This window comes from Ipomoea nil, unplaced genomic scaffold, assembly GCF_001879475.1.
Source record: "Ipomoea nil cultivar Tokyo-kokei standard unplaced genomic scaffold, Asagao_1.1 scaffold1096, whole genome shotgun sequence".
Lineage (NCBI taxonomy): Eukaryota > Viridiplantae > Streptophyta > Magnoliopsida > Solanales > Convolvulaceae > Ipomoea > Ipomoea nil.
This window is the reverse complement of record NW_017617524.1, coordinates 1,533,787-1,549,453: the sequence shown is the minus strand read 5'-3', so window position 1 is coordinate 1,549,453 and position 15,667 is coordinate 1,533,787. Positions and strand designations below refer to the sequence as shown.

General features: G+C 37.8%; 2 protein-coding genes and 1 non-coding gene across 3 annotated transcripts; all 3 read left to right on the top strand.

The window, feature by feature from the left end:
• Positions 1-1,874: 1,874 nt before the first annotated feature.
• On the top strand, positions 1,875-2,711 carry LOC109183048 (uncharacterized mitochondrial protein AtMg00810-like). Its single transcript, XM_019333264.1, has 2 exons — positions 1,875-2,160; positions 2,245-2,711. Exons 1-2 carry the CDS (start codon positions 1,875-1,877, stop codon positions 2,709-2,711), a joined length of 753 nt encoding a protein of 250 aa, XP_019188809.1.
• Positions 2,712-9,433: 6,722 nt separating this feature from the next.
• On the top strand, positions 9,434-9,515 carry TRNAS-AGA. Its single transcript has one exon. It is a non-coding gene; the product is annotated as a tRNA-Ser (tRNA).
• Positions 9,516-9,583: 68 nt separating this feature from the next.
• LOC109183084 (pentatricopeptide repeat-containing protein At5g61800-like) lies at positions 9,584-11,332 on the top strand. The gene has a single exon (XM_019333306.1). The coding sequence runs from the start codon at positions 9,724-9,726 to the stop codon at positions 11,266-11,268; it is 1,545 nt and encodes a 514-aa protein (XP_019188851.1). The 5' UTR covers positions 9,584-9,723; the 3' UTR covers positions 11,269-11,332.
• The last annotated feature ends 4,335 nt before the right edge of the window (positions 11,333-15,667 follow it).

The following is a 15,667-nucleotide window of genomic DNA, read 5'->3' as shown; positions in this document are numbered from 1 at the left end:
GGACAGGGCAGTGGCAGTCGTTAGCCTCGCGGCGGAGGAGGTCGTGGCGGCAACCAGCGCGGAAGCCGCGGCCGGAGTGGAGGTTTGGCATGTCAGATCTGCAGGTCTCAAGGGCACTCCGCCGCCTTCTGTTATCGAAGGTACTCCGAGCCGCCACCATCCCAAGCGCACGTGGCAGTGGCAGGTGAAGGAGGTGTGTCGCCGACGGTCACGTCGTGGCTACCGGATACGAGAGCCTCTACGCACGCCACTCCAGATTCCGGCGTGATATCGCAATCCGAGGACTACCACGACGACGATGTTCTAAGAGTGGGTAATGGAACAGGTTTGGCAATCTCGCGTGTGGGTCATGCAGTAATTCCTTCGGTTATCAAATCAATAAAATTGTCTTGCATTTTAGATGTTCCTAAGTTGTCGGTCTCATTATTATCTATCAATCATTTCACTAAGGATAATAACTGCTATTTTGAATTTCACCTTACCTTTTTTGTTGGGAAGGACTACAACACACAGGCGGTTCTTATTAAAGGTCCAAGCTCGGTGGGATTGTACTCGTTGTCTGTTCCAAAGTCACATTATGCGTTCTTCTCTGCTCGTGCCTCTACCGTGGTTTGGCATCAGCGTCTCGGTCACCCACATGGTCAAGCTCTCAAACGCGTCTTACGGGATTACCCGGTTGAATCTAATAAAAATGTAATTCCCAGTTTGTGTCCGTCGTGTCAACTTGGGAAATCCACTCGATTCCCTTTAGATAGGGTAGCTAAGTCTAGCAATAATGTTCTAGATCTTATTTACACTGATATTTGGGGTCCCACGCCTGTTCTTTTAGTGGATGGTTCCCGTTACTTTGTACTCTTCGTAGATGATAACACCCTCTATTGTTGGTATTATCCTCTACGACGAAAAACCGATATCTATAAAATATTTGATATTTTTCCGGCGACGGTAGAACGTACGTTTTCACGTTCTATCAAGTCCATTCAGTCTGATTTGGGGGGGGGGGGGGGGGGGGGGGAATACCTAAAATTACACAAACTCTTTACCTCCTTAGGGATTGTGCACAGGCAATCATGTGCCTATTCGCACGAACAAAACGGGCGTGTCGAGCGCCGACATCGGCATATTGTCGAGACCAGTTTGGCCATGATAGCTCAAGCGTCTGTCCCACAGCGTCATTGGGATCACACATTTGAAATAGCAACGTACCTTATAAATCGCTTACCGTCCTCCTCACTCCAGTTTGATACACCATACTTCCGGTTATATCAATCACCACCCACTTACACATATCCGGGTGCCTTTGTTTTCCATATCTTCTCCCCTATAACCGTCATAAAATAGAATATCGGTCAAGTCCATGTGTCTTCTTAGGTTACCCACCGTCTTTTAGGGGTTACCGCTGCATGGATCTAAACACCGGGAAAACTTATATCTGTCATAATGTCCGCTTTGATGAAACTAACTTCCCTTTTGCAACAGTGGGTTCCTTGCAGACAGAATCACAGCAGGCCGTGCCCAGTTTACCATGGGGGTCCAGTCCCGTTCTTCATAGCGGTGACTCAGTTCGGCCTCCTGCTGCCAACACTGGTCCCGACACGGGCTTAGCACCGGCTCATGCACCCACAACCAAGAGACGGGGGCCAAGGGCCCAGCCTCAAGAGCGGGCCCATGTTATGTGGCTTCGGCCATGAAGCAGGGCACCGGGGAGCAGTTTCATGCTCTTACTGTGTCTACCGACAACCCCACTTGCTATTCTCAGGTGGTGGGCCATCCACAATGGCGAGACGCAATGGACCAAGAGTTCAATGCGTTGCTACACAACAACACGTGGAGACTAGTGCCCGCCACTCCGACATGAACATTGTGGGGTGTAAATGGGTTTTTCGCACAAGAGTAATGCCGATGGCACAGTGGAACGCTACAAGGCCCGGTTAGTGGCCAAAGGTTTCAATCAAGTGGCAGGCGAGGATTTCTTTGAGATGTTTAGCCCGGTAGTGAAACCGACCACGGTTCGGCTATTACTCTCATTTGCCATATCTCGCGGGTGGACACTCTGCCAGTTGGATGTCCACAACGCCTTTCTGAATGGGCACCTGGCTGAAACAGACTATATGCGGCAACCACGGGGATATGAAGATCCCGATCGCCCTGATCACATCTGTCACTTGTAGCGTTCCCTATATGGGTTGAAACAGGCGCCTCGGGCCTGGTTCAAACGCCTGCATGATTTCTTGCTTCTCACAGGTTTTATTGCTTCGAAGACGGATGTCTCCCTGTTCCACTACTGGACTGGGGATTCCAGGGTTTTCTTACTCGTTTATGTGGACGACATCATTATGTTCGGGAATGACACGGTCTTGGTCGATTCCTTGCTACGGAAACTGACTACGGCGTTCAAAATCCGAGACCTTGGGAAACCCACATTCTTTCTCGGTATAGAAACACTTGTCGTTTCGGAGGGTATGATTCTATCGCAACGGCGTTATATGCGTGATATTCTCCAGCGGGCAGGTATGACCGACTGTAAGCCACTAGCAACACCGGCATCAGTGACTCAACCTGTCTGTCAGTCCACCGACTCATTCGCCAATCCGACGCATTATCGTCGGCTAGCTAGGGCCCTCCAATATCTCACCATTACTCGCCCGGATCTGTCCTATTCTGTCAACCGACTCTGCCAGTTTATGCATTCTCCTACTGAAGAACACTGAGGGCTACTAAAACGTGTCCTCCACTATATTAAAGGTACTTTGGAATAGGGACTCCGCATCTTTACTTTGGTGTCCTCCGATATTCATGCCTACTCAGACTCTGACTGGGCTGGTTGTCCAGTCGATCGGAAATCCACCAGTGGCTATGTCATGTTCTTTGGGACGAATCTTGTCTCCTGGGTCTCTCGGAAGCAACGCACAGTTGCGCGCTCTTCGACAGAGACTGAATACAAAGGCCTGGCTGATGTTTATGCCGAGGTCACCTGGGTTGTGTCTTTATTACGGGACCTTGGCTTAGGTCCTACCACTGCGCCTACGCTGCGGTGTGACAATCTGGGTGCTACTTACCTATGCGCGAATCTGGTTTTTCATGCCCGCACCAAACATGTCGAGCTTGACTACCACTTTGTCTGGGACAAAGTGTCGGCGGGTGAGTTCCAGGTTCATTTTGTGTCTACCAAAGATCAACTTGCAGATATCTTCACCAAACCGCTACCAGCAGCGCGGTTCGGAGCTCTTCGTGACAAGCTCAATGTGGTTCCACACCAACCTTGTGCTTGAGGGGGAGTATTAGACTATATTATTATTATGTATTTTATTGTGTACATTATGTAGCTTAAGTTAGTGATCTAGTCTTAAGCCTATTAGTTAGCTATCTCTCTCTAAGAGTATTAATGTAATCACAATTCTGTTAGTGAATGAATTATCGCTTCCATTCTCATCAAAACAATGCATACATACTACCACTAATTTCTAAATACTACTTCAACTGGAAAAGCTTAGGACTTTGTTCACCAGTTTCCATCCCAATTCCTAAACAAACAAGGCAAATGCAATACCAAATGCAAACCCATAAAAAATGAAAATTTAGACTCCAACTTCATCTTCTTCATCACACCATTTTCTTTTTCAATAACTGTTTGTAACTTTTGGATTTCCATCTCCTTCTTATCCAACCTTTTCAGTATCCCTCTAATGACTCTGGAAGACGCTTGGAGACATCGGTGTCAATCCCACTCAAAATACCAACAATTGCCATTGTCCTGATAGGAAGTGTAACAAACAAAAACAAATTAACTGAAATGTTTGTAACTTTTCTGGCCGGTATTTAATTATAATGGTTTTGTAAACTTACTCCATAATGTGGACAAGCTCTATATCTCTTCCCTGGATTCGCAGTACTCCATGACATCTTTACCGGAGCAACTTCGCTGCACCAACATCGCACTTCTGGCATCCATTGTGTTGACCCGATAGTGCTTGAAGACATTGCAATGGCGTCCTCAATAGTGTATTCTATTCGAAGAGGTGGAAAGGTTTCAATGGTAGACATCGAAGGTTAGGGTTCGTCGAAACTGGTGGCAAAAATGGCTAGCGGGGCGGAGGAATGAGAAGAACAATACTTATTATAAACAATGATGTGTGAAATTCCATTTTTACCCATGATTTAAACGGTGTTAAACGGCCGTACAAACAGAAGGACCAAATCTGCTTAATGGTCGAATAATTGAGGGACCAATTATGTTCAAATTGGGAACTAAGGATGACATTGCAGAATGGGCACTAATTGAGGGGCCAAAAGTGTGATTACCCCCCAAAAAAATATATATACAGCATGTAAATATGACAATATTACCTGAAAACTTTCTATTTATGAATACATGCACTGCATGCCTCCCAGTCCTATTTATATTTACTTATCAAGTGGACAGACTATTGCAGATACAATTGATAAGTGCATATTTGTTCATATTTATACCCCATGTCTATCCCATATTTAGCCTTGTTTTGCTTATGAGGTGTCACTATGTTGTTCAAAATGATCTTTATTTTGCTCATTTGATCCATTATGCACAATTCATTATCTTTGAGTAGAAATGAAGGATTTTAGATCATGTTGGATGCATTTGGAGTCAAGGGGGGTCAATGTGAAGTTAAGGAGATGGATGCAACACTTCCAAAGGAGCCAAAGAGTGATGCTTTCAATGGTGTTGATCATATGGACAAATTAAACCAAGGCAAAAGTGGAACAAGTGTCAACAAGCTGAAATTCTCGCATGGATTGGCCACTGTTCTGTTTTCGAGCCATATCTCAGTCTAGAAGTATCCAAATTAAGTGATTCTTGTTCCATTGGGAAGAAAACTCAAAGTAATACAACTCCTATTCAAACATCAAAGCCTAAAAAGGAAGCCACAGTGGTCAAAATCATCTTTGAAGTTGAAGTTACGAACTTATAGATTTCGTCCAAAATTGACCACTGTTCAGTAATTTGATCATATCTCGGCCTAAGAATGTCCAAATGAAGTTATTCTTGCATCATTGGAAAGAATACTTGAAGATCTACAACTTTCATGAACACATCAAAGCCTAATTCTGAGCATAAAGTGGTCAAAATCAGCCTACCAGTCGGAGTTGTGTTGTAGAGAAGCACTCGACGCGTCGAGAATTTTCTCGACACGTCGAATCTTGGCAGTAAGGTCGCGATTTACATTCTGTAAATGCTCGACGCGTCGAGCCCCCCGCCTCTTCTCCTTTTTAGCTGAGTTTTCACTCATTTCTACTCGGTTTTGAACCCCATTCGAACCCTAACTATTTTCTACTCTTTCCTTTCATATTTTAGTGTTAGATTAGGTGTAGATTTAGGTTCTTTATCATATTTCAAGCTTGTATTGGAGGATTCAACACTTGGATTCCAAGATTTAGCATCAATTTCTTTAGAGAAGTGTTCTTTCCCTTATCTCTTTTCCATTGCAATGTTTATGTTTTACACTTATGTTTTTGTGTTCTTTATGCTATTTAATCATGAGTAGTTAGTTTATGGACTTGAGTTAGGGTTGTATTTTCTATCTTGATGCTTGATTTGTGATTATTGCAAAAAAGGGAAGAATTCTAACCTAGGGTTCATGTGTTTGTGAAGGCTTTATATTTATATCTTGTTAATGTTTGATGTACACATTCATTAGCTTGTTTTTGGAGGATTCCTTGCCTCAACGAGAGTTGGGTGATGAATCCAAGCCACCCCTTGCATAGACCCGATTTCTTCCTACGAAAATAGGGGAAATTGGGGGCTTTAGATGTTTTGTGTGCTTGATGGACTTGGAATTGATTCACCACGAAAGTGGGGCAATTCCTTGTCCTAATCCTTGTTTATTAATCACGAGAATGGTTCGTAGACTAGGATACCTACATGCACTCCCGCTTGATTCCTTGGTTACTTGTTCTCCCTAATCCCTTAGGTTGTGCTATGCATCTAGAAGATAATGGTAGCTTGAGTCCTATTTCTTTATTTTGTGTTTATCTTTGTGTATATGTGTTAGTCCTATCATTTCCTTAAACTTGTAGTTTGCTTAGCTTCTTGTTGATTTCCTTATGCTAGTGCCTAGTTTATTGCGATTGCATATTGCGTGCCATAAACCCCAATCCCCTGAGGACGACATAACACACCCGAGCTCACATCTTATTTTTGCTACATCAACAACTATATAATTTTCAACACCACGAAGGAATTTAGATGAGAAATTCAATCAACGTAAGGTACTTCATTTAATATTTTCCACCACTATATTTGCTTCAACTGAAAATTAATGTATTAGCTGTGATATTTGAGCTATTTGACTATTCAAATTTTTATTAAGCCTATGAACAAAAGTAGAAACTGTGATATTTGAGCTATTTGAGCCTGCTAAATGTGACCTACTTTTGTTTGTAATAAATATGTCTGTATATGTTGTTTATACCAAAATCCTATTCACTTTTTTTTTTTCCAGAAAAATGGAAGATAATGACATTTTCTTCAAAATATAATGATATATATATTTTGCAAGAAAAAAATAATGTACCTCATGTGGTTAGAATGTGTTGGCCTGTTTATTCTTTTTGTTGGGTTAAAAAAGCTATATTTTAATATACCATAATAATTTGTTTGCTCCGTCACTTTCATTGGAATGGCTGTTTCTTGCAAAATTATATTTTATACAAACAGTGGTGCACAATCTAAGATTATACATTCATTCACTATTCTATCAGAATTATAAGAAGAAGACTTACTCGCAAATATAGCTGAAAATGGCACTCCATTTTTCAGTTGCAATCCCGCCGGAGCTTCTACTTGTCCCTTTATCGTAGCCTCAAAGAGTTTATGTTGCTCTCTAATATGACAAATAGACTCCTCAATGCCTCCTGAATCTCTTTTTCTTCGGTCTACAGATTCCTTCATATGTAGTATTTGCTGTGGAATGATGATTTATTTATAGTGCTGGAGTAAGTATAGAGGTTATTGTAAATATTGATTTTAAATTTTAAATTCATCTTTATTCAATTAATGGTGGTCTTGGAGATTGTAAATGTCATTTTTAATTTAAAATATGTGGTCATTAGAATTTGTAAGTATTCAACCGCCGCAATTATTAATTTATTAGACATCTTAAATGCAGCCACCAATACTTTGCTACGCATCTTAGAGAAGAGAAGAGATGCCAAGGATCTGACTAAGCATTATCATATTTAATTACCTCAAAAAAATTGATTCGGGCATATCAACCATTTCCATCTTTAATCAATCTTTCATTTAATATTTTGTCCATATCAAAACGCTGTCGTTTCTATTGGGCGGGAATTTTTCACAAGATCATTTAGCTTTACTATAGTTAAGAAGATAAGATTATAGTTAAAATAAAGATAAGATTTTGGCAGAAGGGTTAAATAGACCCATGTACTAACATTGATTGTTCATATAGCACCATGAATTAAATTATAGTCCATCTAGGTTCATTATACTCTCAATTATTTTTCATATAGCATTTTTAGCAAGTTTCTAACAAGTAACACATCTAATTTGCTTGAAAAAATAAAATAAATAAAAAAACACTAACATGTTATTTTTTTTTTTATCTAACTTGCTGTTTTTGTCACTTTTTTTGGTAGAAAAATTTAATTTTTTTTACATATTTTCAGATTATGTTGATTTCTTCAACGAATTTTTTAGAAAAATAGTGAATCTATTTTTCCCATCGGCTGTGAAATAAGTATGTTACCGCTTTTGTGGCTTTTGAACCCATTTATTGGCATTGATTTTTATTTTGATTTTGGATGGTGCGTTTATGAGGCTCTTCAGTAAACACTTGAGATGGAGGAGCTTGGAAAAAAGCTCGTCAATAGACTAAGTGACAACGATGATTTGTATATTGCTCTTCATTTGAGGTATAATAACTAACACGCCTTTTGATTTAATGTTTGAGGTGTAACTTAATTAACCGACTTCTGAGTGTAGATACGAAAAGAATATGTTTGCTTTTACTAGATGCAGCTACAATCTAACTGAAGTAAAAGCTAAGGAACTTCGCATTATGAGGTATAATGCGCAGCACTGGAAAGAGAAAGAGATAGACAACGAAGAAATGAGACTGCCATATGTCCCCGAGGGAAGCGGCCACGCGATGGGTACCCCTCCCCGACAAAAATATACATTTTGCAGGGCAAATTTATGGTAACAATAGTATGGATGCATTTCGTTTAGAATACCCCTACATGTTTTCACACTCAACACTCACAACAGAGAAGGAGTTGGAATCTTTCAAGCGATATAACAAATCAACATAATCTGGAAATACATAAAAAAAAAAAATTTGAATTTTTCTGCTAAAAAAAGTGACAAAAACAGCAAGTTAGATGAAAAAAGAGCAAGTCAGCATTTTGTTTTTATTTTATTTTTCCATGTAATTAAGAAAATTAGATGTGTTACTTGTTAGAAACTTGCTAAAAATGCTAGACGAAAAATAATTGAGAGTATAATGGCCTAGATGGACCATATTTTAGTTCATGGTGCTAGATGAATAATCAATGTTAGTACATGGCTCTATTTGACCCTTCTGCCTAAGATTTTTAGTGCTAATCATTTTGTACATTGTACTTCTAGAGTTGTATTATATAATTTTTTAGACAAAAATACCCCTACCGTTATAACTTTCATTATCTTTCCCTTTAGTGTTACCATGCACATATATCCATAATATATATAATATAGTTTCTTATATTATTTAATGATAATAATATTTGTAGACAATAAATATTGGGTTAATATAATAAATAAATTTGATTTCATATAGATTTTAATTAGTAATGATGTATTTTTTTTTTCTTTTTTGAATGTTACTGGCCCTATTACATTGTAATATCTATTCATATACTTTCTCACGCCTCCACTAAGGCTCGAACTCGTAACCTTCCAAATGGAAGTCCAACCCGGGTACCATTAGACCACACAGTCTTAGTATTAGTAATGATTTGTTAGTTATTTTTAAAAATATAAATATTGTGCATATGTTTTTGTGCATTGCACATAAAAAAAGACTAGTATATTATATATGTAGCAACACACACACACACACACACACACACACACACACACATATATATATATATATATATATATATATATATATATATATATATATATATATATATATGCGTTTTGGGGCTTATGTATATAGTTATATACTTATATACATATATATTTTTTGGGGACGGGATGGAGAGAGTACTCGTCATAATTGCACCACTGTAATATTAACACGTTAACTATTGTTCTTAATTGCACCACTTTATAAAGAAAAGTACAATGACTAAATTGGACAAAACACGGTAGTAATCTCATAGGTACTTTGACCCATGGTTGCAAGATGTAAGCTAATATTGATATGTTTATAATTAAAGTAACAACTGGGTGGACGTGCCGGAGTGGTTATCGGGCATGACTAGAAATCATGTGGGCTTTGCCCGCGCAGGTTCGAATCCTGCCGTCCACGCTTTTATTTCTCTTAGTCTTCCTAGAGACCTTGTAACCCATTCCCGGTCTCTGTGGGGGGCCGTCGGAGCGAGGAATTAAAACTTCTCCCCATTTTCGCCTCTTCCTTTGTTGTTTTGAATTTTTGATTTACAGGCATGCCGCCTTCGTTTATTTTTGGGGATTGTGTTCTTGAAAGGCAAACATGAAATCCGAATGGAGGAATTATAATGGTGGCTCTGTGTCCTCATCATCTGAATACGCGATTAATCTGCAAGCAATCATGGCGTCTCATCACCATTCTCAAGCTCAAATGCAACACCATATCACATATCCACCAACTCCAAGCTCAAGCCCTCACCAATGGCTGCCTCTCTCCGCTCAACCAAACTCCTCTCCTCACCCAAATCCTCCACTCCTTCACTTCCCTCCTTCCCCTCCCCGCCTCTACACCCTCCATTGCCACCCACCTTAACTACGCCACCGCCATTTTCAACCTCATTCGCACCCCGTCTTCCTTCTGTTACAACACCCTCATTCGATCCCACGCCCTTCTTTCTTCCCCCACTACTGCCCTCGGCTTCTTTACTGAAATGCAGAGATCCGGCGTCCCCCCTGACTCGCATACTTTCCCTTTTGTGCTCAAGGCCTGTGCTTCTTTGGGTTCGAGTTTTCTTGCACGGGCGCTCCATTGTCAAGCCCTGAGATTTGGGTTCTTGGTGGATGTGTATGTGGTCAATAATCTTGTTCATGCCTACTGTTTGAACGGCGGAGTTGAGGATGCGTTTCAGGTGTTCGATGAAAGTTGTGACAGAGATGTGGTTTCGTATAATGTGATGATTGATGGGTTTGTTAAAGCCGGCGAGACGGGGAAGGCGAGGGAGTTGTTTGATGAAATGCCTGTGAGAGACACGTTCTCTTGGGGTGCCCTTATTGCAGGCTATGCAAAAATGGGCCAGTGCAGGGACGCTATCAGCCTGTTCGATCAAATGCTTGACTTGAATGTTCTGAAACCTTGTAATACATCATTGGTTTCGGCTCTCTCAGCTTGCTCGCAGCTGGGGGAGTTAGAGAAAGGAATGAACATACACAATCATATCAAGCAAAATGGAGTCTTTATAGATGCATACTTGGCCACTGGCCTGGTCGACATGTATGCCAAATGCGGCTGCATAGAGGCAGCTCGGGAGGTGTTCGAGACATGTATCGAAAAAAATCTCTTCACATGGAATGCCATGCTTGTTGGATTAGCCATGCATGGTCATGGCAAATCGCTGCTCGATTACTTCTCACAAATGGTGGCTTCTGGCACAACACCTGACGGGGTAACCTTCCTGGGAGTGCTAGTGGGCTGCAGCCATGCAGGCATTGTTGACGAAGCAAGGAAGCTTTTCGGGGAGATGGAGAGCGTCTATGGAGTCCCCCGAGAGCTGAAGCACTACGGGTGCATGGCAGACTTGCTGGGACGCGCAGGCTTGATCAAGGAAGCCATGGAGATGATAGAGGGAATGCCAATGAAGGGGGACGTGTTCGTGTGGGGGGGTTTGCTTGGAGGGTGCAGGACGCATGGGAATGTGGAGGTTGCAGAGAAAGCTGCTGAGAGGGTAATGGAGATGAAGCCTGAAGATGGAGGGGCTTACTCCATACTGGCAAATGTTTATGCCAATACAGAGCGTTGGGATGAGTTGGTGAAGATTAGGAGAGTGATAGATGGTGGGAGAAGCATAAAGAAGAATGGTGGTTGCAGTTTGATTCATTTGAATTGTATCATATAGAAAGAAAGCTTTATATCTTGGGAGAGGCAAATTAGTTACTCGGACAATATCAAAAAGTACATTTTTAATATATTAAATGTACATTATTTTTGTACTGGGTGTACATTATATAATGTACATCTCCTGAATACAATGTACACTATTTTTGTATTGAATGTATATTATTTTACAGTATACAAAATATAGTCCATACAACTTGTGTGGATCATGATCCATACAATAATGATAGCTAAGTGATGGACCACCTGATTTAAAACTACCACTGCGGTGGCAAAGTGAGTGGACTCTCCAAATTGACAGAAGTTTGTTGATAGAAGTGGGGAGATAAATCCCTTTTGGGTTAAGTTAACGACATAGACTGCCTTAAGGGTTCTTACTTCACTTAAAAAGATAGAATTAACTTTATTTAAAAAAAAAAAAAAAAAAAAGACTTAGGTGATCTCAACTTCGTCATAATCAGCCTACAGGGTCAGATCCTAATCTTCATGTGTGTACAAGGGATCCAATCCAAGACCTTTCATCATTCTTAGGCATTTTTTACATACATGTTTTCAATGGATTTGAACGCTCTACATCGCCACCTCTAGTCATGACCTTTTAAGTTAAGCGACGAACCGACTATAGCTCCGGGGACTAACTCTATTATTTTATATAACTCATTGTGATTTTGAACGATTGGTGTACATAATATATAAATATGAAGAGTTATGATTTTTATCAAAACTTATCAAATGATAAAATATTTGGTGTTAAAAACATTTTTCTTAATTTGTTGACCAAAATTTACCACCTCCTATTTTTCGATGACCACGTAACACATGGTGACATGATAAAAGTGTATAATTTTAAGGATCATATTACACACCTTTATATTTATCACTCACAAAAAAGAGTTCTTGATGTGAAAATTGCATATTTATTATGTGGTATGTTTAGATAGTTATTGCATGAATGTGGCAACACTTTATCATATCAAGAGTGACTCTTCATGACTAATAGTTATATAAGTGTTTAGCATCTTATTTTTAAAGAGTTCTACTACATAGACTCTCAAATTATACTCATTAAATTTTACTCCCTGATGTAGTGGACACTTATAGGTTACTTTTTTAGAGTAAATACCCAAAATGGTCCCTCGACTATAGCTAAATTCACAAATTAGTCATCAACTTTCAATTTCACCCAATTAAGTCCTTGACTTTGCAATTTTGACACGATTTGGTCCTCCATCTAATTGACCGTGATCGACGATCTCCAGAAGAACCTTCAGCTCTCGTCGGAGCACGTGGAGTCCTCCAGGATGACGTTGCACCAGTTCGGAAACACGTCGTCTTCTTCGCTCTGGTACGAATTCAACTACATTAAATCCAAAGGGAGGATGAAGAAGGTGACCGGGTTTGGTAGATTACTTTCTACAGTGGATTCAAATGTAACATTGCGGTCTGGAAATGCAACCGAAACCTTAAAAAACCGACGATGGACCATGAAATTACATATATATCCTCAAAAATCACAGTCAACAAACGCTCAAATAGACAGAGGACCAAATTGTGTTAAAATTACAAAGTTAAGGACTTGATTGGGTGAAATTGAAAGTTGAGGACCAATTTGTGAATTTAGCTATAGTCGAGGGACCATTTTGGGTATTTACTCCTTTTTTTATGTGAGTACCAATATGAGTGCCTACATCAAAATTTTGTGTGTGAGAGTAAAAGTTCGGGCTAGAAAATAGGAGTACATGTAGTATTTTACATTTTTAAATACAAAGTCAGTGTTTTACATTATTTAAGAAGGGGTGGTCAAGATGTTAATGTAATACTTATGCTGAAAAGTGTAATATTAATAAAAAAAAATTAAATTGTTTGTTTCTTATAAGGGATTTTGGAAAAAAAAAATGTAATATTTTTAAATCAAAATGTAAATTGATTGATTGTTTTTTTTTTTTTTTTTTTTTTTTTTTGAAAATAAAATTGATTGATTTTTATTCATAAGAGGAAAGTGTATAATACTTATTAGGAAAAATATGATATTTTTAATAAAAAATGAAATACTTTTAAATCAAATTACAATATTAGAGGTTGAACAGTTACTTATGAACAAATAGTAACATTAATCATGGAAAAAATGTAATACTTATAAAAAACTTCACTCGTCTCACAAATAAGGATCCACTCATCCGCAAGACCAGATATTTTTGCCTTTAAAAAATTATGTCACGTGCATGACCTAATAAAATTTGATTTATAACTATATTAGAAAATAGCACGATATTGATTATAGCAACTGATCAATATTAAAAATCGTAAGAAATGTGAAATCATGTTTTTCCATAAGAGAGGGAATTGCAATGAGTTATTTAATGAAAAGGAATTCACTTGGAATGAAAGCTTGCATTAGAGTATCCTAATGAGAGATTTTCATTAGATTTTTAGCGTATGCGAGGGACAGAACAGACTATGTGCCGAAGCAGAGAGAATGCGAGGGACAGAACAGACTATGTGCCGAAGCAGAGAGAATGCGAGAGTTGCTCGTACGAGTTTAGTTCACTAATTTAATAAGTAGTACATTAAAGAAGAAATTAAAGTTCGAAACTTGCCAATGACAATGTGAAGATCATACCAAAGTGAGTAGATTTTTGCCCTTGTTTGCTGAGTGCTGACAAGCGCTTTGAGTAGTAAACACCTAATTAAAAATATCATATTTTAACTCCCCCCCCCCCCCCCTCAAAGCTTACCCACACAAAAAACTCAAGTCAAATCTCTAACTTTATTATTAGAGATATTCTTACTTAGAAGAGTAATGCTTATATACTCCTACTAAAAACTTCCCTCCAAAATTAATCTCTTGATTGAATTATTATTAGTACTGAAACAGAAAGAACCAATAACGCCTCCACTGAGGCTCAAACTCACAACCTTCCAAATGAAAGTCCAACCCGGGTACCATTAGACCACATAGTCCTGGTACTTAATTGAATTATTTAGTTATTTTTAATTTAATTAAAAGTGTGTGCTAATAATCTTGTGGTCTAATGATATGAAGTGACTTTCAATAAATATGAGCCACATCACGAAATAAAATATTAAGTGAAATTTAAGAGGAGTAAATAGCATTTTCCTACTTGCAATTCAAAAATACATTTGTCAATTTTTTTTTTCAAATAATACTTTTGTAGAGTAAATACCACCTATGGTCCCTCGAGTTTGGTGGCATCGCGATCAACGGTCCCTAACTTCCGTAATTACCATCCGTCATCCTCCGTGTTGTCAAAAGTTACCTTCTAGCGTCCTTCCGTTACTTCCTCATGTCTCAGCCGTCAAAATGGAGGGTAATATTGTCATTTGACTTATACGAAAAGAGTTAATACCAACCAAGGTCCCTCGAGTTTGATGGTTTGGCCATCTTTAGTCCCAAGTTTCCATATTCCATTATTTTCCTTCTTTCATATTCTCTTCTTCAAATGTATTATTATTATTATTATTTATAGTTATTATTAAATTCTTATTATTATTACTATTATTTAAAGTTATTATTGTTATTATTAAATTATTATTATTGTTATTGTTATTATTATATTATTAACATTAAATTATTATTATTATTATTATTATTATTATTATTATTGTTGTTGTTGTTGTTGTTGTTGTTATTATTATTATTATTATTATATTCATATTATTATTATTGTTGTTATTGTTATTATTAAATTATTATTATTATTATTATTATTATTATTATTATTATTATTTATTGTTATTATTATTTTTTTAAATTATTATTACTATTATTATTGTTGTTATTGTTGTTGTTGTTGTTGTTATTGTTGTTGTTGTTGTTGTTGTTGTTGTAGAAATGTACAAATGCTACTACTACTACTACTACTACTACTATTATTATTATTATTATTATTATTATTATTATTATTATTATTATTATTATTATTATTATTATTGTTATTGTTATTTTTATTGTTATTGTTATTAAATTCTTATTATTATTACTATTATTTATTGTTATTATTATTATTATTATTAAATTATTAAATTATTATTATTGTTGTTGTTGTTGTTGTAGAAATGTGCAAATGCTATATAGGATGAGTGTATTTAATAAAATCAGAAAATTAGAGAAATAAAAATCTGGAGGAATGGAAAAATGGAAAACTGAAAAAATGGAGAAGGAAAACTGGAAAAATGGAGAAAGAAAACTGGAGAAATGGAGAAATGAAAAATTGGAAATGGAAAAACAGATAAATGAAGTAAACGACCCCTATACATTTGTAAATTTTCTTTAATATTGTACAGGAGAAGAGGAAGTTCGAGTTGGAAGTTGAGAAACCACCAACTTTCTTTAATATTGTTTGGCCAAGTTTGGGACTAAAGATGGCCAAACCACCAAT

Excerpts from the sequence above, each read along its gene's own strand:
- LOC109183048 (XM_019333264.1), top strand. The coding sequence starts at position 1,875 with ATGGGTTTTTCGCACAAGAGTAATGCCGATGGCACAGTGGAACGCTAC. Across the intron at positions 2,161-2,244 it reads CGATCGCCCTGATCACATCT|GTTTTATTGCTTCGAAGACG; the intron begins GTCACTTGTAGC and ends TGCTTCTCACAG.
- LOC109183084 (XM_019333306.1), top strand. The coding sequence starts at position 9,724 with ATGGTGGCTCTGTGTCCTCATCATCTGAATACGCGATTAATCTGCAAG.